The sequence below is a fragment of the Myotis myotis genome, unplaced genomic scaffold, assembly GCF_014108235.1.
Source record: "Myotis myotis isolate mMyoMyo1 unplaced genomic scaffold, mMyoMyo1.p scaffold_m19_p_8, whole genome shotgun sequence".
In the NCBI taxonomy this organism is placed as follows: domain Eukaryota; kingdom Metazoa; phylum Chordata; class Mammalia; order Chiroptera; family Vespertilionidae; genus Myotis; species Myotis myotis.
The window spans coordinates 11,413,661-11,441,239 of NW_023416390.1; the positions used below are offsets into that span (position 1 = coordinate 11,413,661).

A 27,579-nucleotide genomic window follows, 5' to 3' on the forward strand; every position below is an offset into this window, starting at 1 on the left:
GGACCCTTCAGTCCACAGACCAACTCTCTATCCACTGAGCTAAACTGGTTAGGGCATTACTGAGAGGGTTTTGAGAAAGCCAGCAAGTACAAGATCCTGAGTCAGGAGCCAGACGAGGAAGCAGAGTCGGCCACACCAGTAGAAAGATTCAAATGCAGAAGGCATGGCCGGAGGGAGAGGGCTGGAGGCCAGGGGCCGGCCTTGGGGAGCCTGCTCTGGAGCCTCCTTTCCTGCTTCTCACTTAACATTGAGCGATTCTTTGAGGGACATAGAGAGCATTTGATACCAAAGGGCTTTTGGCCACTTTACTGTCCCCCTCAGGACATGTGATGTTATTTGGCTCTCCCTTTGCTTGGGGAACCTCCCCTTCTCTGTGGGCTGTGAGCTTGCAAGGAGGGTGTGCCTCTCAAAGTTCCTAGAAGTGAGCTTGGTGTAAACAAACGGTGCTTGTGTTAAATTCTCCAAAGGGCTACCTATGTCTAAAACACAAGTTCAAGTCCTAATATTTATGACTCCTTTCAACACTGGTCTGAATTTTCCCAAATCCTCAATGTAATTCTTATTGTTGTCATTTAACTGTAACAATACGTCTATCCCCATCTCTCCTCTGTGAGAGGCTTTATCCGTCCTTTAGAATACCTTGTTTGTCTACCCTTACATTCCTGCTGTATTCCATGCACCGATTTTCCCCAGCTGTGGCCACAGACTATGGAGAATAATTCTCATGAGCCCATCATAGAGTGACTGGCAATCTTTTTCAGTAACAAGAAAAGGATGCCTTTAAAAGAAAAGTCTAAAGTCATCAAAACAATGGTATATCCTGTGTGAAACAATGCCTTGAAGTTTGAGGACATGTGGTTTGATCAGGTGCCCGAGCGAAGTTAAGTTGGGGGTGGCCACAGATGACGGAGACTCGCAGGCCTTGGCGAGTGCGTCCTCAACCCACCTCACACTTAGGGCTCCTCCAGGAGGAGGGGCTGCAGCTCGGACCCACCATTAGCACAATGATCCTCAGGCTGCTCCTGGCTCTCTACTTCTTCCCATCAATTCAAGTAGCAGGTAAACGATTTTGATTTCTTTCCTTCTCTGAGTTTTACCCGTGAATTTTGGGTATTTGAAGTGTAGTTTTGCTATAAAATGGCAATCTGCTATTTAGAAGCCCACTGGTTCTCAGGCTGTATTATGATATTTTAATGAACATCTTTTTGGAATGAAATAAAATTTATTTAGCTATTAGTTGAAAATGTCATATATATATATTTTTAATTTAAGAAAACTACTAATAGCAGTTTTGTTCTGAATGCTCTGGAATTAGACTGCCTGCATTCATGTCACAGACCCATTTCTCAATAGCTAAGAAAGCTGAGGCTAGTGTTTAAACTCTCTAAGCCTCAGTTTCCTTATGTGTGGAATGGCGATGATAATAACCTCATCTCAGGGTCATTGTGAGGATAAAATGAAATGATCCATGTAAAATGCTCAGTGTAGTTAGTGCTTGGCTGGCACAGTAAGTGTTACTTGTGATTACCATGTCTACCAGAATTGCATGAGTGCCAAAATGAATTTGGAGTTATTAAATAAACGGGCACAATACAGATGCTAATAAATTAGGTTTTTTGGTTTTGTTTTTATGATGGGGTGAAATCCATTCTCTTAGGTTAAAATCCCTTAGGGTCCCAATGATGAGGAAGAGGAGGATGATACACCTAACACTATTACAAACCCCGTTTCAGATGAAGGGATGGAGGGGTAGGAATGCTAATCTGCCCAAGGGTATGTAGGTACTAGTTGTTGGAACCAGGGTTTGATGCTAGAGTCTATGTATGCTCTTGACCATTATGCTATCCCACCTAACATGATGTGGGTTATAATTTTATAGCTGCAGACACACCCAAGGTTCAATCGTCTTTAGAAAAATCACAATTCCAAACAGAAGGAACTTGTTGCTTTGGTGGGCTAGGGTGAGGTGTTTGTTCAGCTTGGTCTTAGAGTTGGAAAAGGGTCTTGTGTGGCTCAAAAATTGGACTGATAGGGTTGATGGGATGTTTAAATAGAGTTATTTCTTTCCCTTGAAGATACATTGAAAAACCAGTACTTTCAATTTTCTACTTCATTTATTTTGGTGTGAGAAGACCGCATTATTTGTTGTCCTTAAATATCACGTGCACGTGCTCCAAAGGGTATAATTTCCCAACCTGCATAAGTACGATAGTTACATATATGCCCATCTGTTTCACTGTTTGGTGTGCCAGCGAGGACACTTACAAATTGTGTGTATTTATAAAAGGTGTTCATATAACGAAACACAAGTTGGTGATGAGACAGGCTTTGCCCCAGTGTCTAAGACCAAGCATTTAGAACTACTAAATTCACTTAAAAAGTACTTTTACATTTATTTTTACAAAGGTTTTTAAACTCTATTTTTAAGGGATCTTTAAAATTTATTTTACAATAATATTTAAAATGCCTTAGTTTATTAGACAGCAAAGAACTGGCAGAAAAGGAGAAGCCTCACTCTGGCGGAAAACTAAAATGGGTGATTGTACACAAAGCACTTTGCTGAAGTGCCTTGTGGAAAGCCATCTGCCATCAGTTCATTCACTGTCCTTTGAAGGTATTTTTCTGCACGACTCAAAGCTTTATATTTTTCCTTTAGAACATCTGCTAAAAGGGGGTAGCTAAAAAAGCAGTCAGAGTGTTCACACACACAAAACCTTTGTTTTTTTCAACTTTAAAATACATCTGCTTTTCAAACACCAAATCACCCTCCTAATAACTTTTCGGGTTTGATGCTGAGTGGTCAGCCAGTGAAGTAGGAAAGGGTTTGGGGTAGAGAGGGCACTTCTGAAATGCTTCTTCCAATAAAAACACGTTTGAGAAAACGCAATGACAGCATGCACAAGTGTATAGTCCATTCTAATCAGTGGTGCCAACCCTTCCATGCGCTCTCTGTTTCTCTGTATTTACCCTATAAGAGGAAAGAGCAAGATCATTCTCTGGTCAGAGTGTAATCGTCCTCCTTAGGATTGTGAGAGGCTACTGGTATGTCTGTGTTGAAGGTATGTGTGTGTTTAAAGTACAGAAGAACAGCCCCCCCCAACCCCCCATGAATTTAATAATCCTAATGCATTGGCTCACAGTGTAGTTTAAAATACTTATTCTAGGAAGGTTAAACCTACCCTAATTCTTCATGATTTTAATGACACTCTTGAACAGTGGTTCTCAACCTTCTGGCCCTTTAAATACAGTTCCTCATGTTGTGACCCAACCATAAAATTATTTTTGTTGCTACTTCATAACTGTAATGTTGCTACTGTTATGAATTGTAATGTAAATATCTGATATGCAGGATGGTCTTAGGCGACCCCTGTGAAAGGGTCGTTCGACGGCCAAAGGGATCGCGACCCACAGGTTGAGAACCACTGCCCTAGAAAGATCTTTATGGCCAAATTAAAGAAATATGACCTAGAAAGTGTGAGGAAGCCTTAACTTAGACAATTCCTTTGCTCAAGTTACATGTTTTCCACCAGATTTGAGTAATTGTGCCGTTGAGATCCATAACAGGATTTCTCTGGGCTTTGGAATAGGAGTCCAGCTCAGAACAGCAGGCCCTGGAAAGGAGCCTGACTTGGGACTGGCGATGGAAGGAGTGTGCATATTGTGTGTAGATGTGCAGCCAATATTGGCTATCTTTCAGCAAGCTAGTTATTCACTCTGAAGACAAAATCAGGACGACACCACTTATTTTCTCCATGAGAGCATGTATTGTCATTAAATCTTAGCAAATAAACCGTCAAAATGGCCAATTTGAACAGGATTGGTTCCTCCAGTGCTGCTGCATTTCCCGCAGCATGTCTTTTTCTGAGCGATCCAGGAAGGCAGAACGATGGTATTTAATCATCGCAATGATCAGCAAAGCAAGGTAATTAAAAACTTCACTTTTTAGTTCAGCAAATGACCCCTCTGATGTAGCTGTACACGAAAGGGAGTAACCCACCTCTCACAAAAAAAGGCTGCTCTGAGGCTGGACGTGGGAAAGTAAGGTAAAAAAAGGAACATCAAAAATGCGATGTAACCAGCAAATTGCTGAATCTACATGACATTCAATACACTGTAGCCAGTTTTCCCCACTGTTCAGAAATTGATTAGGTGTTTTTGTCATTTCAAGTAAATTTGATGGACATTTCCAAAGTATAGACCTTGCTTAAGAATTGTCTTTTACTCTACCACCGTTCCCTACAATAAGGTACTACTTTTTATGTTTTTCAAAGGCAACCACCCAGAAAGGACCTTTACGGCAAGGACTGTAAAATTAATATCGATATATCAATGTCAGGAAATAGAATGAGTCATTTTCACAGACAGACTAGAAATAGAAATGAATCTGTGATCCTAACTTTGAAGCCCTCCCATTCAAACCTGTACTAAGGGTAGGTAGGAGATCTCACTGTCTCTCTTTCTTTAGACATAGACTGTCCTCCTTCTTCAGGTCTTTACTCTATGATCATGAGCGTATAAGTTCCATATGACTATTTTTCAGCTTTTATCATGTGTGACTGTCCTCCTCCCAGTATTTCCTGCATGCAGTGCACACTAAGTTCCACTCACCTGGCTACTGCAAGAGGTAGCGTGGGGAGCACCCCAGCCATCCTAACCAAGTTCTATGAGCTAAAATGTTCAGCACTATCTACTCACTATTTTTTTCCTTTAAGAGGGAGAAAAAGAATGCATACAAGCAGTGAATACTGGAGTAGATTCGTTGGGTGGCCATGGCCTGTGGCCCCTAAATCGTTCCTGGCTAGTCCCAGGAACCAAGGAATGCCTCCCCACATGCCAGCCCTCAAAGCTCACCTCAAAGCTTGCCTTCAGAAAAACAGAAACACCCACCCTCATCCAACAAACCATCTGCAGAGAAAGCAGAACCTGTGGGCCTGGGAGGGAGCCATCTGTGCTACGCCTGTGCTTCCCCCTCCCAGGCACTAAAGGGGTGGGACCTGCCAGGCTGGGCAGAGGCCCTCACAGTCCTCACGAGGGAGAAAAATCAATGGAGTCCCTCTCCCCCATCCTTTTGAATTTTGGCACATTTCCGTGTGGCAAAAGCCTCATGAAATTTCACCATCAGCACCATTCTTGACTCAGATAAGCAGACATAAGGTCACTTACAATGCCTTAAGGTTTGTCCCCGCTGGCTACCCTCCCTGCCCATCACCATGTTTTGGTTCCTATTCATTTTGGATGCTCTCCATTAAAGCAATGACAAAAAAAAAAAAGATAATGATTATAAAACATTATTTACAGAGGCATAAGACAAAGCAAAACACTGCAGGAGAGCAAGAATAGTAAAGACAGAATGCCCACACCAGGGCAGGGAAAAAGGGTTACTTTTAGGATGACCAGGGCACCCTGTCACCCGGGCTTCCCCTGAGTGTTGGCTGAGGACCTAACGCAGGGGTGTCAGAGCATGGAGAACGGTGGCATGAGGAATGGGGAGAGATGGGAGATGGGACTCCTGCTTGGGGCTGTGAGAAGAAAATCCTCAAAGAGACCCCAGGAAGCTGAGGGACGTAAGTCTTTGCCATCCCCACCCCAGCTGGGGATGAATAGGGCCACTCCCCGAGGGCGGGGGTGCATGTTGGCTGCAATGACGGGAATCATGCGGCTTGGCACGGGCTGCCCAGGCATCATGGAAGCTGGGCCTGGTGTGACGTGGCTGGGGTGGGTGGGGCGACAGCATCCGCTGCTGCATCAGAGGGTGAGGGGGGGCGGGCACTGCTGGCGCAGCATCATGCCGGGGTGCCCTGCTGCTCCCCGCGGGGCTGGGCCAGGCCCCCTGGAGTGCTAGTGTGCACGTGAAGGGTTCCGCCCATGCTGCTTTCAGCTGCTCCACGTGGAAGTCCTGGCGTTCAGTAAGCAGGTGCTGCCGCTGTTCTAGGCCTCCTTCTGTCCACAATCGTTTCCGGCCCCTCACCATGCCCAAGTGTGATCTCCAGTTTCGTCACGCGTGTCTCAACCAGGAGAGCGACCTTGACCTTTCTCTTCCAGGGCAGCCAGGTGCTTGGCTTTGGTGGCAGCCGAGGCGAGCGCAGCTGCGGTGGCTGTGGCTACGTTTCTTTCAGAAATGTTACGCTCTGCTCTGTTGCTCCCAATGTCACTTTTTCTTTCTTGACAAGTGGCACTGAGTTCCTTGTTCTCGGCCTCCCTTTTCCTGGGATTTGGTTTCCTCGCTAACTTCCCTAGCCTCTTCCTTCTTGGTATTTTTCGTTGTCTAGCTCTTGTGCTTTCTCACCGTCATCCTTTTCATTTCCTCCTTTGTTTCTGCCTTTTCAGGCTGCTGACCATCAGGATCTGTTCCCACTTTCCCCTCTTGAGCTCCTTCAAGTTCTGCTGGCTCCTCAGGCCCATGCCTGAGATGCAGCTCCTCTCCAGGCCGTAGGTGGAATCCAGCTACTGCTTGTACTTTCTTGATAGGAACTTCAGCCAATTCCTGGGGTACCTTGTCCCTGATCCACAAAAACTCCTGTGAAGATGTTTTTGTTGCAGCAGATGCCACACGGAGGGTCCACCCCAGATACCAAAAAGGCAGCAGTGCTCATGAGTGGGTTTCCTGACTTGATGAAAGGGGACAGGCTGGCAGGCCAGGAGCTCAAGGGAAGCATCTGAGTCCTCAAGAGATGGGTCCTCAGTGGAAAGCCTCAAAAAGTGGAGGATGCATTCATCCTGAGTATGACCTCCAACATGTTTTGACACTGTTCCAACCATCCTTATACATCTCCAGGGCCTTCAGGAGTAGCCGGTCTCCTGCTCAAGTCCACTCTCTTCCGGTGTGAGTAAATGTCAGTATGGAGACCACAGTTCTGCAAATCAACTGGTTTTTCCTTATTCTTCTCAGGACCTGAGGTGATTGAAGATGTAGAGGCACAAGCCCAGAGGGTGTATCAGTCAATACACTGAAATGAGGAGTAGGAAGGACGTCCCATTGCCATGGGTTGACTTTCTGGATCCACTGGGTGATTAACAAACCCCTCACTGCTCTAGAAAGACATGAATTCTCATCACAGCACACACATCTCCAGTCAAGTTCCTCCAACATGGTCAAATATTCTTGGGGGTTTAGGCAATATGTGTCAATCATAAATTTTGATATGCCAAATATATCTCTGGAGTCTTGGATTTGTTTTTTCCAATGAAAAACTCAGGAAGAGCATGTTGTTCAAGGTGAATGCAGTTATAACCAAACCATGACCATAGCTAGGAATAGTAATGTTATTGGTCTTCTCTGTCTCATTATCTTTACCAAAGTTAATTGCATGACTCTGATCACCTTTAAGGGATCTTCATCTTCCTTTCCTCCCGTTGTGACTGTTTTTTTCATTCTTATCTAGATCAGCTAAGTGCCTCATTCACAGGTGTATTTTCACTATCTTTCTTTGGACTTCATTTTTTTTTGGAAGTACCACTTCCTCTATGTTGGGTACAAGTATTGGGTCTTCCATATCCTTGGTAAGATTTTCTTGGTTATCTTCCTTTTTTTGATATCTGCATTTCCCATCAAGATTAGCTTGGCCTTTCTTTCCACTTTTCTTCCGTGAGTCTGTGGGTGTGGGAGGTGGAGAGGAAGGTGAATGTTGCCTCTTCAGAGCATTAGCTAAGGCCTTTCTATCCCTTCTCTCTGGACTTCTGACTGGCTCTTCACTCTTCATTGAAATTTGCTGTCAAAAACTCATGGGCTTTGTATTCTGTCGACCTCATAATCCTTCTCATTCATCCATTCATTGAAAACATTAGTGTCTCAAATCCATTTTGCATGAACCTTCCATGGATCTTCTGGAATTGGTAGATCTTCATTTTCTACATTAACGTAATTACTATGGACCCAAGTATCGTAGCTGTCCAGATAAAACCCCTAATGTACTAACACCTGCTTGTCTTTTCTCATCATGGGTCTCAACCACTCTTCATCTTCTTGTGAGGAAGGATATGGATAAATGTGGTGGGAAGCTTTGACTTCTCATCAGTAAATGTCCCCTGATGTCATTTGATGATATCTTTCAATTTGTTAGCCAACTTCAGATCAATTTCTAGAATTATGTAGATGTTGGGTCTGGTCAGACAATTGCTTAGCACCAATGTCTTTTTTTTAATATGTATATTTTTTTATTGATTTCAGAGAGGAAGGGAGAGAGAGAGAGATAGAAACATCAATTATGAGAGAGAATCATTGATTGGCTGCCTCCTGAAGGGGATTGAGCCTGCAGCCCTGGCATGTGCCCTAGGCCGGAATCGAACCTGGGCTCCTTTAGTCTGCAGGCCAATGCTTTATCCATTGAGCCAAACCGGCTAGGGCTGCACCAATGTCTTTTCAGTGTTCATAAACATCTCAAGGTTATGATCCATTTGGGATGGATTCTGTTGATCAAGCCTCCACTATCCCTGTTCATTTTTATATGTGTAAGCAGTCACAAGAATGTGACACAAGGTGCCTCCAGCTTTGAAATCCATACAACATTTTGCCAGGAGTTTGGTAAAGGCCGGGTTGGTGACACACTTCCTAAAGGCATCTTCCTTGAAGTGAAGAAGCTGCACCGCAGCCTAGCCAGCATTTTATTAGTAGGTGCATCCTCATGAACACACTTTCTTGTAGTGCTTGCCCAGCCAGACCTGCACCCAGCACATCCAATTCATACTGTCTCTGGGATCTCCCCAAACTTGCTAGCTGGGTCCCCGTGCTTCCATTGATAAATGTCCAGGCCCACCGCTGTCCCCTGGCCCGCTGCACCTGCTGCTGTGGCCATTATTGCCATCTGTCGTCCCCACCACTTGGCTTGCCCTGGCCCAGGCGTCATTCCTGTTCGCACCTGCCAGTGTATGTCACTTTTATGCTGATTTCTTTGACTCCTTTGGCCAATGACATGGCATTGTCATAAAAAAAATGTATCCAGAGCTTTCAGTCTGAGAATCATTGCATGAACATTGGTTTCTGAAGCTGGAGGGAAGGTAGCCCAGGCCCAACTGAGAAGTGGGAAGTAGGTATCTAACTTCTTGCCTGTTACTCTCATTTTGATGACTATAGAAGAAAGATGTGCTGAATGGGATCAACTGCTACTCAGTCACTCCTTTACAGGATGTGAAAAAGAGACTCGAGACTTCTTTGGCCTTAGTATTTCAATCCTAATTTCATAGGCATTTTAATTTAGTCTGTGTGTGTTACCATGTAGCTTAGCTGTGTTTATGTTTTCATTGTGGAAGAGAGCCTGTACTATGGTGGAGAATTTCTTACATAACTTCGAGCTGCAACTTTATCTCTGCATCATCATGACTCTCATCCTTTTCATTCGTCATCATCTTCGTTATCTTGGGGACTCTGGCTGCCAGGGAAACCAGGTTAATGGTTCCTGATGGTGTCATCAGAGTTACTCATTCACTGTTCACTTGACCTCTGATCTAATGCTGAGCCCCTTTCTACAGTGTCGGGGTCACTTTGTTGGCTCACCATCCGCAGTGTAATGTATTGATCACTGCAGTAACTTCTATTCATCACCCACTCATTCACATAAGAATCTGAATTATTGAAATGTCTTACATTTTAACAATGACATAGATTTCCTTGCTATGAACTTAGGTGGGTGTTTGACTTTGACTTTTTTTTTTTTCTTGTCGAGAAGATAACAGGCTGTGCTTTTCATTGCTGAGGGATACTTGACACATGGTGAAGTGTCAGAATGTCACTGTGGCTGTGTTTGCAATTTCCACGTGACCTGAGGATTTTCCTTGACATTGAGAACTACTAATATTCAGGATCCATAGTTTAAGATCAGCTTTAGGAAGGTGGGTCCAGGAGGGTTCCATTTCTGAGCCACAGACTCTATTGCATGAAGTGTGGTTGAGAGTGGGCACACATGAGGAGACTGTTTCTTTCAACTATGAGGCTCCTTGGGGGACTAAATAGGGTGTTTGTAAATGGCAGGCCTTGAAAGTACTGGATTCCTGTTTTCTAAAGTGCTTGCTTCTTCTGATGCTTTCGTAACACAGGCCTTTATTCATGTGCTCATTCAGATATTTATTAACATCTTCTATGGGCTATTCTAGGTTCTGTGACAGATAAAAAAAAAACCCCACTTTTAGCTTCAAGGAAGTAAAAATGAGAATTGTGAAATCTTTCTAAAATTTTCCCCCCATTAAGGACTACCATCATGATACTCTGTTTACATTATTTATTTTGTGGGAAATGGTTATAAGCGGAAGAATCCATTGAATTGCTAGAGTTTAACCACAGATATTTAGAGATGGGAGGGAACTCAGACAGCTCTCAATGTATAGGAAAGGAAGTTGTGCTGATGGTTCCAAGAAGATGCTTATAGAAAGATGACATTGCAATGTTTCCTGGCATTTTTGATTGCTTTTAGGGTGGACCCATCTTACTTATCCAATCTTTTTCCTTTCCTTTCCTTCTTTCCTTCCTCCCTTCCTTCCTTCCTTCCTTCCTTCCTTCCTTCCTTCCTTCCTTCTCCTCCTCCTCCTCCTCCTCCTCCTCCTCCTCCTCCTCCTCCTCCTCCTCTTCTTCTTCTTCTTCTTCTTCTTCTTCTTCTTCTTCTTCTTCTTCTTCTTCTTCTTCTTCTTTCTCTCTCTCTCTCTCTCTCTCTCTCTCTCTCTCTCTCTCTCTCTCTCTCTTTCTTTCTTTTTAAAAAAATTCATGTCAGAGAGAGGAAGGGAGAGGGAGAGAGATAGAAACATCAATAATGAGAGAGAATCATTGATCAGCTGCCTCCTGTAAGCCTCCTACTGGGGATTGAGCCTGTGACATAGGCGTATGCCATGACCAGGAATAGAAACACTTCAGTAAGATTAACATAGAATAGTAAGCCTTTATGAAGGGTTGGGAATTGAGCTGGATTTTAGAGAAAGATAGGATGTAAATGGATGCTGTTAACATTTATTTTGCACTCATAATGTGCCAGGTACTGTTCTACCTGACTTTTTCTGTATAAAATCGTTTACTTTCCCCTAAATCCTATAAGGCAGTTTCTATAATTATCTCCATCTTATAGATGGGGAAACTGAGGCACAGAGTAGTACAGCAACTTGCCTATGGTCACACAGCTAATGAATAAATCCAGACACTCTTTCTCCAGGGTTCATGTCTCACCAATGCTCTGTTGCTTCAGGAAGGAGACACAATACAAATAAAGACATTAAACAAGGAATATTGTTTTATGTTTTGGAACCAATGGACAGTCTGAATGTTGGAAGACTTGGGAAGGTAGGGTAGAATCAGGTCAAACAAAGGATTGAATATTGATAATAGAAGTTTACAGTTTTCAAGGCATTGTGAAGAAGCTGAAAGGTTTTGGAAGTAGGACGGTCTAGAATAGGTATGGTTGTAGAGACAAACGTCCAGGAGATTATATCATAACTGTCATTTTACCAAGAAGAGGGTAGTAGGTTAGAATTTGGGTGCCGAAGGTGGGACTAGAAAGAAGTGATTATTTATGAGAGATGTTCTGAAAGTAGAAGTTTCAGGACTTAGAGCCTGGTTTGGGATGAAGGCAAAAGAGAGGGAGGGTCAAGAGTAATGCCAGGGTTTTTGGCTTAACAGAGGAATGGTGTTATCTCCACCTAAAACCAAGGGGTTGTGAAACTGAGTTTTGGAGAAAAATAGTGTTTAACTTTAGACAAATTCAGTTTGAAGTAAAAGCTTGAGGTGTCAGAAAAATGTCCAGTACAAAGCTGAAGACATGGGAACTGGGTAAGAAGAAAAATGGTCTCATTAGGAGTCAGCTGAAGAGATGGTGGGCTAGTGAAGGAGACCAAGAATGTGTTTGAAGAGGCCAGGGGAATAAGGCCAGTGAAGTATTAAAGTCAGAGGAGGAAAGAGTTAAAAACCCCCACAGTAGTTAATAGCATTAATTGGTTAACGAAAGGAGAAGTAAGTAATAACTTGGGAAGGCCACTGGTTTGGCTCAAAGGAGGGGAGTTGGGACTTTTGAGTTTAGGCAGAGTGGTGGGGAAGGGAGATAAAACTTTTAACGGGTTAAGAAAAAGGGCAGGAAATTACTAAAGTGAAAACAATTAAGAACGTTTATAAGCTATAATGTTTACCACTGTATTTTGTACATAGCGGGTATTTAATAAATACCTGCAAATGAAGTGACTGTTACGTTTGACATGTGGAAGGAACTAAATGTTGGTCTTGAGTGTGAGTGTGTGAGTGTGAGTGTGTGTGTGTGTGTGTGTGTGTGTGTGTGTGTGTACTGTTGCAAGTTAGAGGGGAAGGGAGCTGTTAGGGAAGAAAGGAGGAGATAGAAGAAAAAAAGGAGGATGGAGGCAGTTTTCTCCAAAAGATGAAGAGGGGGATGATTTGGAGCATGGGGGACTAGTGAGAGGAGGACCAATATCTAAGAAAAATGGGGAGGAAGAAAGGAGATTTATAGGGACAGAGATGTGTGAGGATGAAGCTAGGGGAGATGAGCAATTTTGTACTGGCAAACCTAATGTTAAAGAATATATATATGTGTGTGTGTGTGTGTGTGTGTGTGTGTGTGTGTGTGTGTATATATATATATATATATATATATATATATATATATATATATATATATATATTTCTCTAAGAACAGGTCTTCGTGTTAAACTTATATATCTGCAAGGGCCACTGGGATAGTACAGACCTTGACTTTGAGGCCCATGCGTACTTGAATTTGCTTGAGCCTTCAAAAATGCTCATTGTAGCTGGGCGTGGCCTTGGCTCATGGATGAGATAACACACAAGGTTCAGCCCAACCCTGCCCACCATCAGGGGCAGGGCTCTCTTTTCTAGTCAGGAAAGGTACTCTCAGCATCTCTATGTGTTTTTTTTGAAACAAAGATGTGACTGCTTGCCCTTGGCTTTGGAACGGCCATGTCTTTTATTCTTTTCACCTTCTTTTTTTTTTTTTCAAGCTCAAAAGTCAAAGCTACTGATCTTTCAAGGTAGGAGGATGTGACTGGGAGTTTTAAGTCTGTCACACTGAGGCATAGCTTTTCTAGGCCTTTGTTTTCTCATCTGATATATGAAGGGGTTGGACTTGAAGACATCACAGGTATATTTCTGGCTTAAAAATGCTGCTTTAGTGGAATAAAAACTCTGGCTTTTATCAGCTCTATCAAGGTAACTCAACCACCCTCCCACTTTGTAGATGCTCTTATGATCTGATAGAGAAATACGAAGAATTGCAAGCCAGCCATTTCTGAAATCTCCTGGAGAGATTGCAAACCAGGATCTGAGATACTAATATGCTCTGAAATGACTGCAAGAGCTTAAGGGACATATTGTCTTTGCTCTCTCTCCCCTATTTTGTTATGTAATGTTGATTTTCAACGTATCAATTGTTTTCAAACTTCTAGAAGATTCTGTATGTGCCAAGGTGGTCCTGAGCAGGTTTTTTGGAAATAGAAGATTTAAGGAGAATGAGACAGATGGGATATATGTACTCTCATCTTTTTTAGAGTTATTTTAAATGAAGGCTCAGAATGATGTGACTCAAGAGAAAAATATATTTCCCAAATATGGTTACTGGATTAAAATATACATTTAGAAAATAATATATTAATAGAGGAAGTCCTTTGATACCTGTGGGATTTCTTTTTATCTGTTAGCTGAATAACTATCAGGACATTTATGTAGAAAGCTATAAAATCATTTTTGATTCCTGTCCACCATCACCAAGCATAACCAAGCACCAATGACTTGTCCATCCTTTCTATCCCAGCTGCCACCCCCAGTTCAGACACTGTGAGCTCACATCAACACTATTGCAGCAGCCCCCCATGGGTCTCTGCCTCCACTCTAGCCTTGCTCCAAATCATTACATCCTGCACTAATGTGTTAACGTCCCAAAGTAGCATTTACCACTCCGTTCTGAACTCAGATGTTTTTAATGTCTCCTATTGCCTTTCTAGTAAAATCCACATGCCTTTTCTTGACATTAAAGGCTCATCCATCCTCACTTCCTTCCTTGTTAAGTAAATGGGATGCTCTGCTAGTCTCCAGTAAACCCTTACACTAAAAGTTCTTTCCTTCATTTTAGCCTGTCTAGATTTGCCCCAGACTTCATATCCAGCTAAAGCCCAGCCTACTCAAAGCCTCCAGAATCATGTCATCTGGCTCATGCACCATACATGGCTTTGGAGTGTAGCTAATTGTGCACCTGCCTTAGAATTTCTCCTAGAGGAAAAGGCTGCATTTCTTACATCTTCCTGTCTCCCAAGAACCTAGTACATTAGTTCCCATTATTTATTTGCTGAATGAATGCAGGACTTTGTCACGGTAGGAGTTCGAATGCCAAAGAACAATTTTCTGACACATCAAAATTTATTTTCAGAAAGTACCTATTGATCGTTTTGATAATTTTTTTTCTCTCTTAAGAATTAATGGCTTAGATAGGACTGAGAAGGAGAAAGTGGTCAGATGGTCACATGTTGAAGGGTATCCTGGGCCTGTGCAGGAAATACACTCAGAGCGAAGTTATGGTAACTTCACCAGCTCTGTGGTGGGGAGGGAGGTGTCCTTCTGTGCTAGGGAAACCAGTGTTACCTTCACAAAATAATCACAAATATCATAGGGCAAAATGGTTGAAAACAGAAAGCTTTCATTTTCTTTGTTTCCTGCCTAACACGTTGAATTCTGTACAATCAGAACTTAAAAATGGAATAGAAGTGATTAGGATTTTCCAACCTAATTTTTAAACTGCAAAAGAAACTCTGATTGGGATGTGCTGAAATGGAACCCAAAAAAGTTCTTAAGAGGTTCTGAAGGGAAGTCAGATTGCTAACTAAATATCTACTGTGTATATTCTACTGTGTCTTTAATTTCCCAATACAGATTTAGGTACTGAGTGCTGCTTACTCTACTCTCTGGTTCATCAGTTTCCATGTGGTATTTTATTTCTCTATGGTGCTATAATAAAGAAAAGGAAATATGAAGTATGGAACTTAAACATGACAAATAAATGCAATTCACAAAGATTGAAGTTAAGGATTTCCCCAAATGAGGTTTAGACTGAAAAGAGACTTTATTATTGACAGATGTTCATGTTCAAAGCCTTTTGCACACTTGGGCAAGCTGAAATGAAAGAGCTGCCATGGTATAATTATTGCTTGTGGATCTGAAATAATTTATGAGGCATTTCATGTGACCAAATTATCTGTAGACCTTATCTGGGATCCATCTATGCCCTTCAGAAAGTCTTTGCAAATGAATGGTAAGCAAAATGTTTTCTGTATGTGCATTAGAGGCACAGACTGTTTGGAGACATACTTTTTCTAAAGATGACCAAGAAATTAAGTCAATTTTGCTGAATTCACAAAGCTGGTTTTCTATTCATTCATGTTTCAAAACATTGCCCCTAGAATCATTTATAAACAAACAGACAAATAAACAAAACCTTAGCTCTTCCACCATTTGTGTGACCTTGCTTAGAGAGTTATTTACTTAATTTGTTTTCCGCTACCTTTCCCAGAAATCAAGGGATTGGCATAGATCCGTGGTAGGCAAACTGCAGCTCGTGAGCCACATGTGGCTCTTTGGCCCCTTGAGTATGGCTCTTCCTAAGCCTTAGGATTGCCCTAATTAAGTTAATAACAATGTACCTACCTATATAGTTTAAGTTTAAAAAATTTGGCTCTCAAAAGAAATTTCGATCATTGTACTGTTGATATTTGGCTCTTTTGACTAATGAGTTTGCCGACCACTGACATAGATCATCTCCAGCTTTCCTACAGCTTAGTACTTTTTGTAGGATGGGGCTCTAGCAAAATGGTGGAGAAAATGGAATTTATCTTGGTCCTGTCTTTTCCCACTCCATTTACTCCCCCGGTCAGTGATATTCTTCTTCCTAGCTCTCAATTTAGATATGTTGTACCTTCCAATTATATCAAGCCCAACTTTTAGAGGATCTAAAATCAATCACTGAAATTGTGTTGAAGTTTTGATGCATCCTGGCAGAGAGAAAATAACAGTAGATTAGGAGCCGTGAGGTATGAGCCAAGTCTTAAGGGTCACTTACTTGTCCTATAACATTGGGCAAGTCATTGACTTCACTGAGTTCAGTTTTTCCACATATAAAATGGTCATAAAGATGAATACCTTGCCTATTTACTTCACATGTTAATATGGAGTTCATATGAGATAAAATAGGAGAAAATGCTTTGTAGCACCATTTAATTACTAATTGTTTTGTAATCCCCAGGATATTTTTCCCATTGACTTTTAGAGAGAGTGGAAGGGAGGGGGAGAAACAGAGAGAGAGAGAGAGAAACATTGATGTGAGAGAGACACATCAATTGGTTGTCTCCTGCACACATCCTGACCAGGGCCAGGAGTTGAACCTGGAATTGAGGTATGTGCCCTTGCCTGGAACTGATCCCAGGATCCTTCAGTCTGAAGGCCGATGCTCTATATCCACTGAGCAAAACTGCCTAGGGCTATAATTACTAACAAATCAACATGCAGATCCTTTCAGGGTCAAGGTTCTTTCTCTGGTACTTGGAGCAACACCTTACAGATGGTTATCCACTCCACCTGTGCAGAGGGCTGATTTGGTTATTAATATAGTAATTGACCTACTTACAATTGGCATAAAGGGGAAGATTTTTGTTGTAATCAAGCTTTCTCTTCCACTCCATTCTCATGGAAGCACAAGCAACTTTCAATTTTCCAGAAGTCAATTATAGCACAAGATTCACAGATTATCTGTGAGAAATCTTATAGCTCTCAATGCCTTGCTCATAAGCAGCAGATAAGTACCTTCTTACCTCCAATCTACTCTCATGTTGTCTGTTGTCAAGGAGGAGTTGTGAGGGAAAGAGGTTTGAGGTTACTGCTTCCTGTCTCCACACCTTTAGCTGGTTTAGCTGAAGGAAAGACTTTGAAAAGCAAAGCACTAAATTCATCATCAAAACAACTTGTCAATTCAGTTATAGAAATGTCAGTCAAGGCAATTTTTTTTACACCATAAGCAAATACAATAGATGGGTTGACAATGTTTCTCTTTTAACCTAGTAGGTCTGACCTAGGTAGACTCACAAGAGGGAAAATCAAAATGGGGAGACAAAGAAATGTGCCCCAAATAAAAGAATAGTAGGAATCTTTAGAAAAAGAGCTAAATGAAATGATCAAGCAATTTATCAGATATAGAGTTCAAAAAAATGGTTATGAGGATGCTCAAGAAACTTGCTGATAACTTCAAAAAGAGATAGAAAGCATAAAAAGGACAGAGAAACCATAAAAAGAGAACCAGCCAGAAATGAAGAATGCAAGATCTGAAATGAAGAACACACTAGATGGAATAAACAGTAAGTTGGATGAAGCCGGAGATAGAATCAGTAATATGGAAGACAGCTAGCTGAAAATACACAATCAGAGTAACAAAAAATGGAGGCTAAATAACATGTCACTAAACAATGAATGGATTAATAATGATAGCAAGGAAGATGCCAAAAGATACCTTGAAACAAATGAGAATACAAGAATCTCAAAATCATTGGGACACATCAAAAGCAGTCCTAAGAGGGAAATTCATAGCATTGCAGGCCTACCTCAAGAAACAAGAAAAATCTCAAATAAACAATTTAACTTCAATTTAAAGGTATTAAAAAAAGAGCAATAAACAAAGCCCAAAGTGAGTAGAAGAAAGGGAATAATAGATATCAGAGCAGAAATAAATGAAATAGAGGAAAGAAAGAAAGAAAGAGAGAGAGAGAGAGAGAGAGAGAGAGAGAGAGAGAGAGAAAGAAAGAAAGAAAGAAAGAAAGAAAGAAAGAAAGACTCAATGGAATCAAGAGCTGGTTCTTTGAAAAGATAAAAAAGATTGATAAACGTCTAACATGACTCATCAAGAAAAAAAGACAGAGGACCCAAATAAATAAAATAAGAAATGATAGAGAAGTAACAACTGACATAAAAGTAATACAAAGAATGCTAAGAAAAGATTACAAACAGCTACTAGTATATGTCAACAAATTGGACAATCTGGATGAAATGGGTAAATTCTTCAAACATGCGCACACACACACACACACACACACACACACACACACACCCACACCCACACACAAAAAAACCAATCTTCTAAAACTGAATCAGAAAATCTGAATAGAAAGATTACAACTAATGAAATTGAAGTAGTCATCAAAAATCTCCCAACACACATAAGCCCTGGACTGGATGGTTTCACAGATGAATTTTACCAAACATTTGAAGAACTAACACCTATCCTTCTCAAACTATTCCAAATAATTCAAGAGGAGGGAAAACTCCCAAGTTTATGTTATGAGGCCAGCAATCAGACAAAAAGAATAAAAGGTATCCAAATTGGAAATGAAGAGGTAAAACTGTTATTATTTGCAGATGACATGATATTGTATATAGAGAACCCTATAGATTCCATAAAGAAGGGAAAATACATTTACAGTATTTATCTAAAAACTCAGCATATAAACAGCATACAAGTGGACCTGCATAGTTCAAACCCATATTGTTCCAGGGTCAACTGTATCTTTTAAAACACCATTTTGAAAATACTAGAATGTTATTTTCCACTTTATGTATTACCAAGATCAATCTACAACTCCCTGAGAATCTTGCTTAGTTGAAAGTATCATGTCTGTAAAATTGAACTGAAAAGTTGCAGGAATTAATTGCTTTCAAAGATTTTTTTTTTTGTAAATTAACTATATTTTGACAAGCTATGCTAAGATAATGGCCATTAATATAATGACAATGAGACCACTTGAATTCTAAGTACTCACTCATGATAGTGCCACAAAATTATTTAATTCCAGCTTATGTGTTTGCTAGTTTTTAAATTACAGATAATAATATCTTTTAGGGTAAATGAATGTGCTCAATGAACCATCAGTCTTCAATCTTTTCATTTATATTTATTTTAGACTTTCAAAATACAGCAGGTTCTACATTTTGAACACCTCGTTTTATATGCTTCAATTCATTCAGCTTTTGATTTGTATTTCCTTGAGATCCCTAGTTTTCAAGCCTCTTGAAAGCAAGGACCACATGTTACATTTCTTTGTATACTGCTGTGAAAATAATAGGATCTCATTAAATAACCAATAAGTGAAAGATGGTGATCTGGCTGTATCATCCGCAGCTAAGCCTAACAGCCATCTCATTAAATCCTTATCCAAAATGTGTGCCTCAACAATAAGTTTAGCTTATTTATTATTCATTCAACAAATACTCCCTAAGAGCACTAAAAAGTACACAAGTAAAGAATAAAAAAAGTTCAAGCTGTCTCGATAGGAAAATCCAACTTGTTTTATGTGTGGCTTTGTTTTGCTTGGCTTTTTTGTGTACTTAGAAGAAATCATTGGGCAGGTTCTGATTGGAAGAATCAACCCCAACAAGAAATGCCAGTATCTCCCTCCTTTACAGGAAGTTTGGGTTAGGTATTTGTATTTCTGTTTACTGAGCCCTCCAGGAACTGTGTTTCTGTTACTAATTATTTGGATTCTGTTGTAATGGGCATTCAAATTCTTCCTGATCTGACTCTGAGAGCTGATATAAGAAAAAAGATGAGATTAGGATTCCTTTGCAGAACTTTTTAAAAAGGAGGACTTGGTCGGGGAAACTGAGTAAGGCTGGAGAGAAACCCTAGATGGTTACCCAGTTTGATTTCCTTCTCCTGGCACCCACTGAGAGAAGGAGGAATTGAAGGGAGAGGAAGGGAAGACAAACAATGTTACTATACTCTGTAGCATCTATATACTCCAGTAGTTTGCTTAATATGTCTTGTCTAGCTCAGGGCATGACACCTTCCCAAGATACATGTAGGAGATCTGTTTATTTTGTTAATTGCTTTACTTTGATTTCAGAAAAAAGTCTGTATACCCTGTTCTAAACAAATGATTTTTCCTCCTCCAGAAAACAAGATTTTGGTGAAGCAATCACCCATGCTTGTGGTGTACAACAATGCTGTCAACCTTAGCTGCAAGTATACCTTCAATCTCTTTTCAAAGGAGTTCCGGGCATCCCTTTATAAGGGAGCAGATAGTGCTGTGGAAGTCTGTGTTGTGAATGGCAACTACTCCCATCAGCTTCAGTTTCGCTCAAAAACAGGATTCCACTGTGATGGGAAATTGGGCAACGAAACAGTGACATTCTACCTCTGGAACTTGTTTGTTAACCAAACGGATATTTACTTCTGCAAAATAGAAGTCATGTATCCTCCTCCTTACATCGACAATGAGAAGAGCAATGGAACCATTATCCATGTGAAAGGTAACATGCAACTCTACGAATGTACCACTTTAAAGTAATGGTTTTCAACTGTAGCCTTGAAAACTAGGTCCTGATGAGTAGTGGGATTGGATAAATCCCAAAGAGAATAGACCAAAGAGGAAGCCTACACATTCTAAGCTTGTGATATTTTGCATAGTTTGGTCCCTCTCACATTCTTCCATAATGTTCAGAAGGAAGGAAATGTACTCAAGTGCCACTCCCATGTCATTTAATGCACTCTATTCTATTTTTCAGAGAATCATCATTGTCCAGCTCACCGAACTCCTGAGTCTTCTAAGCCATTTTGGGCACTGGTGGTGGTTGTTGGAGTCTTGGCTTTGTATAGCTTGCTAGTAACAGTGGCTCTTTTTACTTACTGGGTAAGAGAAGCAGCACTGCTTTTATGTAAACTTTTCTGCCACATACGATCTGATCATATTGAAGAATGTTGCCTATGTAGTTTATTTTCTGTTTAACATGTGATATTTATTAGTTCCTTTTCCCTTGCGAGATTGAAGTAGGTTCTCTTTTAGCCTGTCCAACTTATTCTGGGATACAAATCTGATGGGCATTCTATTTTCCAGAAGGCACTGGTTAGGTGGCCAAACAGAATAAAAAGCTAAATGTTAAATAAGGGTGGGGTACCAAGGGCAGTTACTTTTTTTTCTCCCCATTTGCAGTTTTATTATGACATATAAAATAGTTTTAATGTGTACATATGTATAAAAATCTAAGCAACTTGGGAATCTAGACAATTGAAGTCAATGAAGAACTTTGGCTCAGGGTGAAAAAATCATGAGAAATTTGGCCATTGAAATTATGCATTCAAACCTAGCAAAGAAACTAGGTCTGTTTTTCTGAGTCATATTTTTATCTCCTCAGAAACAGTTGAATTTTGTGAGACCAACTATGGTACTGTCATTATGAAACTATAATGAGAATTAGACTTTTCTGAGCTCTCATCACTGAGTTGGAGTTTACCAGTTTTTGCAAATTTCATGCCTAAACTTGGTGTATTTTTTTTTTTTACCTACTTCAGCATTGAATTTTTTTGCTGAGGTCTGAGGATATCATGATGATCATATCTACTGTTAAGAAGGGAACCTCCTTATCAAGGATCTTTCCCTTACTCGGGGGACTTCCTGTTCTTATATACACATTATTCTTATACAGAATAATCATGTAATGATTTCATTTTGTCTTTGAAATGTTTTCTAAAAGTCATATGCATGTATGAGTCGTTCACTCCTTCAACAAAAAATGTATGCTCCTCAAGGATAAAGGACTATTTCTCTTTATATTTGCCATCTATCTAGGATTAAGTACATTTAATACTTAGTGATGCTTAACCTCATAACCTCCATGGAAGCCAAATTGAGGACTTAAATAAATATGTCTGAAGTATAACACCCATCTTCAAGGCATACTCCATTCATTTAACTAAACCATAGATGGGTCAGAGATTTCTGGGAGCCATGCCATGTGTAGCCATTGTACTTACTACATACAGCCTTGGTGTTGGGCCAAGTTGGGCAGCCATGGATTCACAAATCATACCAATGATAGATACAACTTGGGCTGCTGTCAATCTCTTGTTGGTCTGTTTCCAAAGTTTACCTCTCGATTATTCCCCACATATTTCTCCCATTTTAGAAGATTCTCGGGGTATTCTGAACATTGGTCATGCTGCCTGTTGCCCAATCTCTACCTTCTTCAGGGGAGGGAACAAAGTGGCTGCTTGTTCCTGGAAATCCTTTATACTAGATATCATCTTGAGAATGTGCCTGTCAGCCTTGCCTTCTTCAAGTTGCTTGAGCCTGATGGGGGCCTTTTATGCAGTGGAATATTGCCTAAGTTCTTCCTCAGATGTTAGCCGAGTCCATTATCTTTCTGGATCCTTGTGTCTTCATCTAAGGTCCCTTCCAGCTTTGAACCACTGTGGTGTTTGCTAATGATTTAAGAATTTAGACTCTTAATTCTTGGTATGCTTTTTTTTTTTTCTGATCCCATCGGGAATCTCAATGTCTTAATTTAAAAGCAAGGTATAGTGGTTTTTGGGTACCTTTCCAGGACAGGTGCTCCCCTATAATATGCTGACCTAGGACAATGTAATTTACTAGCTTTGCAGGAAGTAGTTTTGGGAACTGCTTTAACTTTCTGTGGCCAGAAGGGTACTGATTATTAACCGAAGGGACAAAATTAGCTTCTCATTTTTAAGGAGTTTTTACAGTTTACTTTCAACTTGGAAACAACATAGACACTATGGGTTTTTCTTTGGCAGTACCACTAATTCCCAGTGGGATTCATCTTGCTTTGTCTCAAAAAATTTATTTTTGTCTTATTCTGTCTTACAGGATCCCTATAAACTGGGAAATTAAAGTGTTTTGTATATCTTATCATCTGTGGCCTCTTATAGTCAATTTGGTTACCCCACAACATATATCTATATTTCATAGAATAATACAGCATTTTCACCCGGGGCTCATCTTTTCTTGCAACTGTTACTGTTTAAGCAACTAGCACCTTGCTGAGCTATGCAGCCAGGCCATTAGGGATCCTTAGAGTTTAGCCATTTCCTGGGTACTTTTTTGGGATCCTATTTTTGGCTGGTCTGCACTGTACCTTGGTATAAATTGCTGTTTTCCGGAACTTCCTGAGGGCTTGACGTGCTACTGTAGGCAGTTCTAGGCTGAGTGGGTTTTTGGGAGCAGCTGCAGATTCTATCTCAGTTCTTGACCTATTGCTGACATTTGAATAAATAAAGAGTTCCCCTTGGCCAGACTGCCACAGACCAGCACCTGTTACTCTCACTCAGTCCTCTATTTACTGAATTACCTTGTGTCATGCTGCTGCTCCTAGGAAACAAGTGGGTAAGGGCTGCAGGGAAGGGAAGGGCAAGGTAGATGGGTCCTGAAATCATATGTCTTTAGCAGACATTTGATGGTGAAGGGTCAGAGAGGTGACCTAGTCACACAGATACATCAGGTGAGTACTCTGCAAACATATATGCAAATGCTAGATGCACATGGACACTGTGGGTTCTGTATAGTGTTTTCAGTCATGCATGTGTCATTTCCATCCTACTGTTGTTTAAAATTAGGGTGATAATGACTAAACCTACCATCTGATAACAGTGTGAGAGTAAGCATGGGAAGTATTGCAGCAGATCTTTCATAGTCTTTGTGTGAACCTGGAGAACCCAAAACCAAGACATCTTCATTGTTGGGCCTTCTATACCAGCTATAGTTTTTTGGGGTGTCTGGAGACAAAGACTGTCATTTGGGAATCTGGTAAGGGGAGTCTTCAAGGTTGGAATAAGTACTAAAATGCTTCCCAGGGCATCATCAGAGCCTTCTATACTTCCACATTGATTTGGGAGCAGAAATTTTCATGTCCTTATTCCTGTCCTGCTGTAACCCTGTGCCCAAGAAAACTCCTGCCTTTCTTTTATAGAAAGGATATAGAATCAAGACGTTTGAAGAGCAGCTTCCCGCCTGCACTTGGTTTCCATGACTACCTCTCTCTGAACGAATCCTCCAATTATGTGTGTTTAATACTATCCTCTTCTTAGTTCCAGCTAGATAACCCATCCATCATCTCAAGTCCCAAATGACTAAAGCAGAATTTATAACCTTTTTCAAATATACTTTTCTTACTGCCTTGCCTAATGTCTATGGATGGAACACCATCCTTCTAAGTCACCCAGGCTCAAGTCCTCAGTCAGCTTGGGTATGAACAAGAAGGAGGAGTCAAGCAGTCTCACAATATTCATGCTAATTTGATGATATGTTTTATATCTATTGCTCCCTTTTCATTCCAGTTTCTTTTCATGACCAGATTCTAGATTAGAACATCTCAGTCTTGGAGCTATTAACATTTTTGGCTGAAAGATTCTTTGTCATTGGGGGCTGCCCTGTGCAATGTAGAATATTTAGCAGCATCTTTGGCCTTTACCCCCTAGATGCCAGTAGCATTCCTCCCAGGTGTGACAACCGAAATGTCATCAGACATTGTCAAATGTCCTCTAGGACAGGGGATAAGGAGCTGGAGGTAGCAAGGCACGAATGAGGCTTAGGAGTCTGGCTTGGGCAACTCTATATATGTAGTGTCACTCACTAAGATGAGAAATCCTCGGAGAGGAACCTGAGTTTAGGGGAAGATCTTGAGGGTTTTTTGTTGTTGTTGTTTGTTTAATCCTCAACAGAGGCTATTTTTCAATTGACTTTTAGAGAGAGTGAAAGGGAGATGGAGAGACAGAGAGAACAATCTATGTGAGAGAAACACATTGATTGGTTGCCTCCTGCAAGCACCCTGACCAGGGCTGGGGAACGTGCAACTGAGGTACATGCCCTTGACTGGAATCAAACCTGGGACCCTTCAGTCTGCAGGCCAATGCTCTATCCACTGAGTCAAACTGGCTAGGGCTCTTGTTTTAGATGTGCTGAATTCAAAATGACTTTGAACTCTAGTCTAGAGATATAAATTTGGGTGACTAGGTGATAATTGAAGCTGTGAATGTTGATGAGATTGCCTAGGGAGAGTGAGAATGGAGTGAGTAGAGGAGAAGGCCTAGAACAAAGCTGTGAGAAACTCTAACACTGAATGGCTAGTTAGAAAAGGATGAGCTTGCAGAGGAGGCCAGAAAGCATGGTCAGAGAGACAGGGTGAAAACCTGCCTCTCTGACCATGGTACCACCTCATGGAAGGCAAAGTGGAAGAGTGGTTCAAAAGGGAGAGAATAATCAATAATAAAGAATGCTGCTGAGAGTTCAAGAAAATGAGGTCTGAAAACATGTTACTCATATATAGTAATGTGGAGGTCAGTGTTTTTCCAACCTTTCTTTAATACTTACTCATGCCCCTTTGACAAGGAAGGTGTGAAATGCTCAGGTAGAAGTGCAAGGAAATAAGGCCAGAGCTGAAGTCATTTGCTTACTTATTTAAGTAGGAGTTCATATCATTCATGTCCAACATTTCTACTTATGCATCAGGCCTATGTGCCAGGAAATAGGCTTTTTTTTTTTTCCATAATAGAGAATTCTGAATCCAGAAATCTGGATGACTTTCTAATTTTAGAATTTTGAGGGTCTTTTTTTTTCAAATACATAAATTTTACCATCCTATTGATCCAGACAAGATGCTCCTTAATCCAAACTTTGCTAAGATTTATGGAAGAATATCTCTTGCTCCAGGTTAAGTATCATCTTACTTTTCTCACCCCTCGTAGAAATTCTTCCAGAGGGAGCTGAGCCTGAGGACCAGGAAATGTAAATACATATAAAGGGATAGAAATACAACTAGTTGCCTAGAACTATCTTCCCATTTGGAATCCACTGCTATAAATTTATAATTACTCCAATCTCTGAAGGCTGAAGGCCCTCTCTGGTTAATTATGGAAAAACAGCTTGTTAAACAAATGATTAAAGTAAGAAGAATGCAGTGGGGATGCTTAACCTTTGCAAAAGAGGAAGGACCTTCAAGAGTATTTATGTATCAACAGCAGATATGTAAATGAGATATGCTTTTGAAATTCAGGTTAAATGACTTCTTTGAGCATAACAGGGGTGCATTTCTCTAAGATACCTTCTCTGATTCAGATTTTTCAAGTTAATTTAGAAGAGTCCAAAGTAGTTAGGTTTGATTCGTCATGATTCAAGTCCAAGGTGCTTAATGAATTCTGGTGTTCAGCTTCATGTGACAGTCTGTGGTCTGAATAGTTGCCTCCAAAGTCTTAGAACTGACATCTCCCTCCATGTCTCTGGCCCTTCACAATGACACTTCTCTTTTCTGCAGATGAAGAGTAAGAGGAACAGGGTCCTTCAGAGCGACTACTTGAACATGACCCCACGGAGGCTGGGGCCCACCCGCAGGCACTACCATCCCTATGCTCCATCAAGAGACTTTGCGGCCTACCGCTCCTGACATGGACCCCTATCCAGAAGCCAGCCGGCTGACACCTCTTCACCTGCTCAACACCACTGCTCTGGATAGGAAAGGACCGCCTCGTCTTCAGCCGGCCACCTCAGGCCCCTGTTGGGCCACAAATGACAATTTTTCTTGACCGACTTGACCAAATGACATCACTTTGAGAAGCTGAAATGAAGTTTAAAAATATTACCATTGCAGACTAAGTCTTGTAGTGTCACGACCAAAATTCAAACTTGCTATATATTTATTGACTTGATTGAGAGGCTAGGGTAGAACATAAAAAGTGAGTGAATTCTGTTAGCCTTAAAATCTGCTTACAGTTTTACTCCTTTCTTACCCCTCTGCACGTGGTGGTCAAGTAAAGTGTGAAATTGAAGGACTTTTTACTTTATTTTTCAATGTGTTTTTATTGATTTTAGAGAGAGGAAGTTATTTTTCAATATGTTTTTATTGATTTTAGAGAGAGGAAGGGAGAGGGAGAGAGAGATAAAAACATCAATGATGAGAGAGAATCATTGATCGGCTGCCTCCTGCATACCCCCTAACTGGGGATTAAGCCCACAATCTGAGCATGTGCCCTGACTGGGAATCGAACTGTGACCTCTGGTTTATAGGTCGAGGATCAATCACTGAGCTACACTGTCTGAGCCTAAAACATTTTAGATGGAGAAGAAAGGGTAGAAAATCATTCTTTTTGGTTAAATGGGGGTTTAGGGTGGGGATAGGTTAGAGTGGGAGGGGAGGATAGAGATATAAACATTTTTAAAACACTGTCTTTCACTCATGAAATGAACCACTGAGTTCCTATTTAATGTTGTTTTCCTTTTAGTTTAGAAATATGTAGACATTATCTTTGATGATTTCTGGTCATATTTAGTCATTTTGACCAATGGAATACCTTCAAAGCAATGCAAGTTAAACTGACTTGCTTTCCTTATTCCCTGTGATGGAAATTCAATGTAATTTTCACAATATGATTAAAAAAAAATAAAGTAGTCTTTCCACACCAAGGAAGAAAATATTTGGAAATAAGGCCACTTGATGTCAAAATTATTTAAATACTATGAACAATCCAGTCAACTTCTATAGGGGCTTCTCTGTTCCATATATTCCAGGTTTGCATAGCTGGTCTCTTTATTGTCTGCATGGAGATCTGAAGTGGAATGCTGAATGCACATCCATAGGGACGTGATGATACTGTGAAAAAGGGATGTTAGCTTTCACTGGGGTGTGGGGGATGAGCCCCAGGAAACTTCTTCTGAAGGAAGGAGAATAGAAAGAAATGACTTGATTCTTGTCATGTGCTGAGGGACTGGCTGGTGGCAATTTTCCAGACGAGGGCAGGCAGAAGGAGACCTCACGAAAGCCTCTTTACAGGA

At 40.8% G+C, this 27,579-nt stretch overlaps 1 protein-coding gene and 1 pseudogene across 1 annotated transcript; one reads left to right on the top strand and one right to left on the bottom strand.

Moving 5' to 3' along the window:
- The first annotated feature begins 880 nt into the window (after window positions 1-880).
- On the top strand, window positions 881-26,677 carry CD28 (CD28 molecule). Its single transcript, XM_036320627.1, has 4 exons — window positions 881-1,059; window positions 19,916-20,272; window positions 20,528-20,652; window positions 26,066-26,677. Exons 1-4 carry the CDS (start codon window positions 903-905, stop codon window positions 26,192-26,194), a joined length of 768 nt encoding a protein of 255 aa, XP_036176520.1. The 5' UTR covers window positions 881-902; the 3' UTR covers window positions 26,195-26,677.
- LOC118661435 lies at window positions 5,455-8,843 on the bottom strand (annotated as a pseudogene).
- Window positions 26,678-27,579: the final 902 nt, after the last annotated feature.

Coding starts and splice junctions, on each gene's coding strand:
- CD28 (XM_036320627.1), top strand. CDS start 903: ATGACGGAGACTCGCAGGCCTTGGCGAGTGCGTCCTCAACCCACCTCA. Junction 1,060..19,915: donor CCCATCAATTCAAGTAGCAG/GTAAACGATTTT, acceptor TTCCTCCTCCAG/AAAACAAGATTTTGGTGAAG. Junction 20,273..20,527: donor AACCATTATCCATGTGAAAG/GTAACATGCAAC, acceptor TCTATTTTTCAG/AGAATCATCATTGTCCAGCT.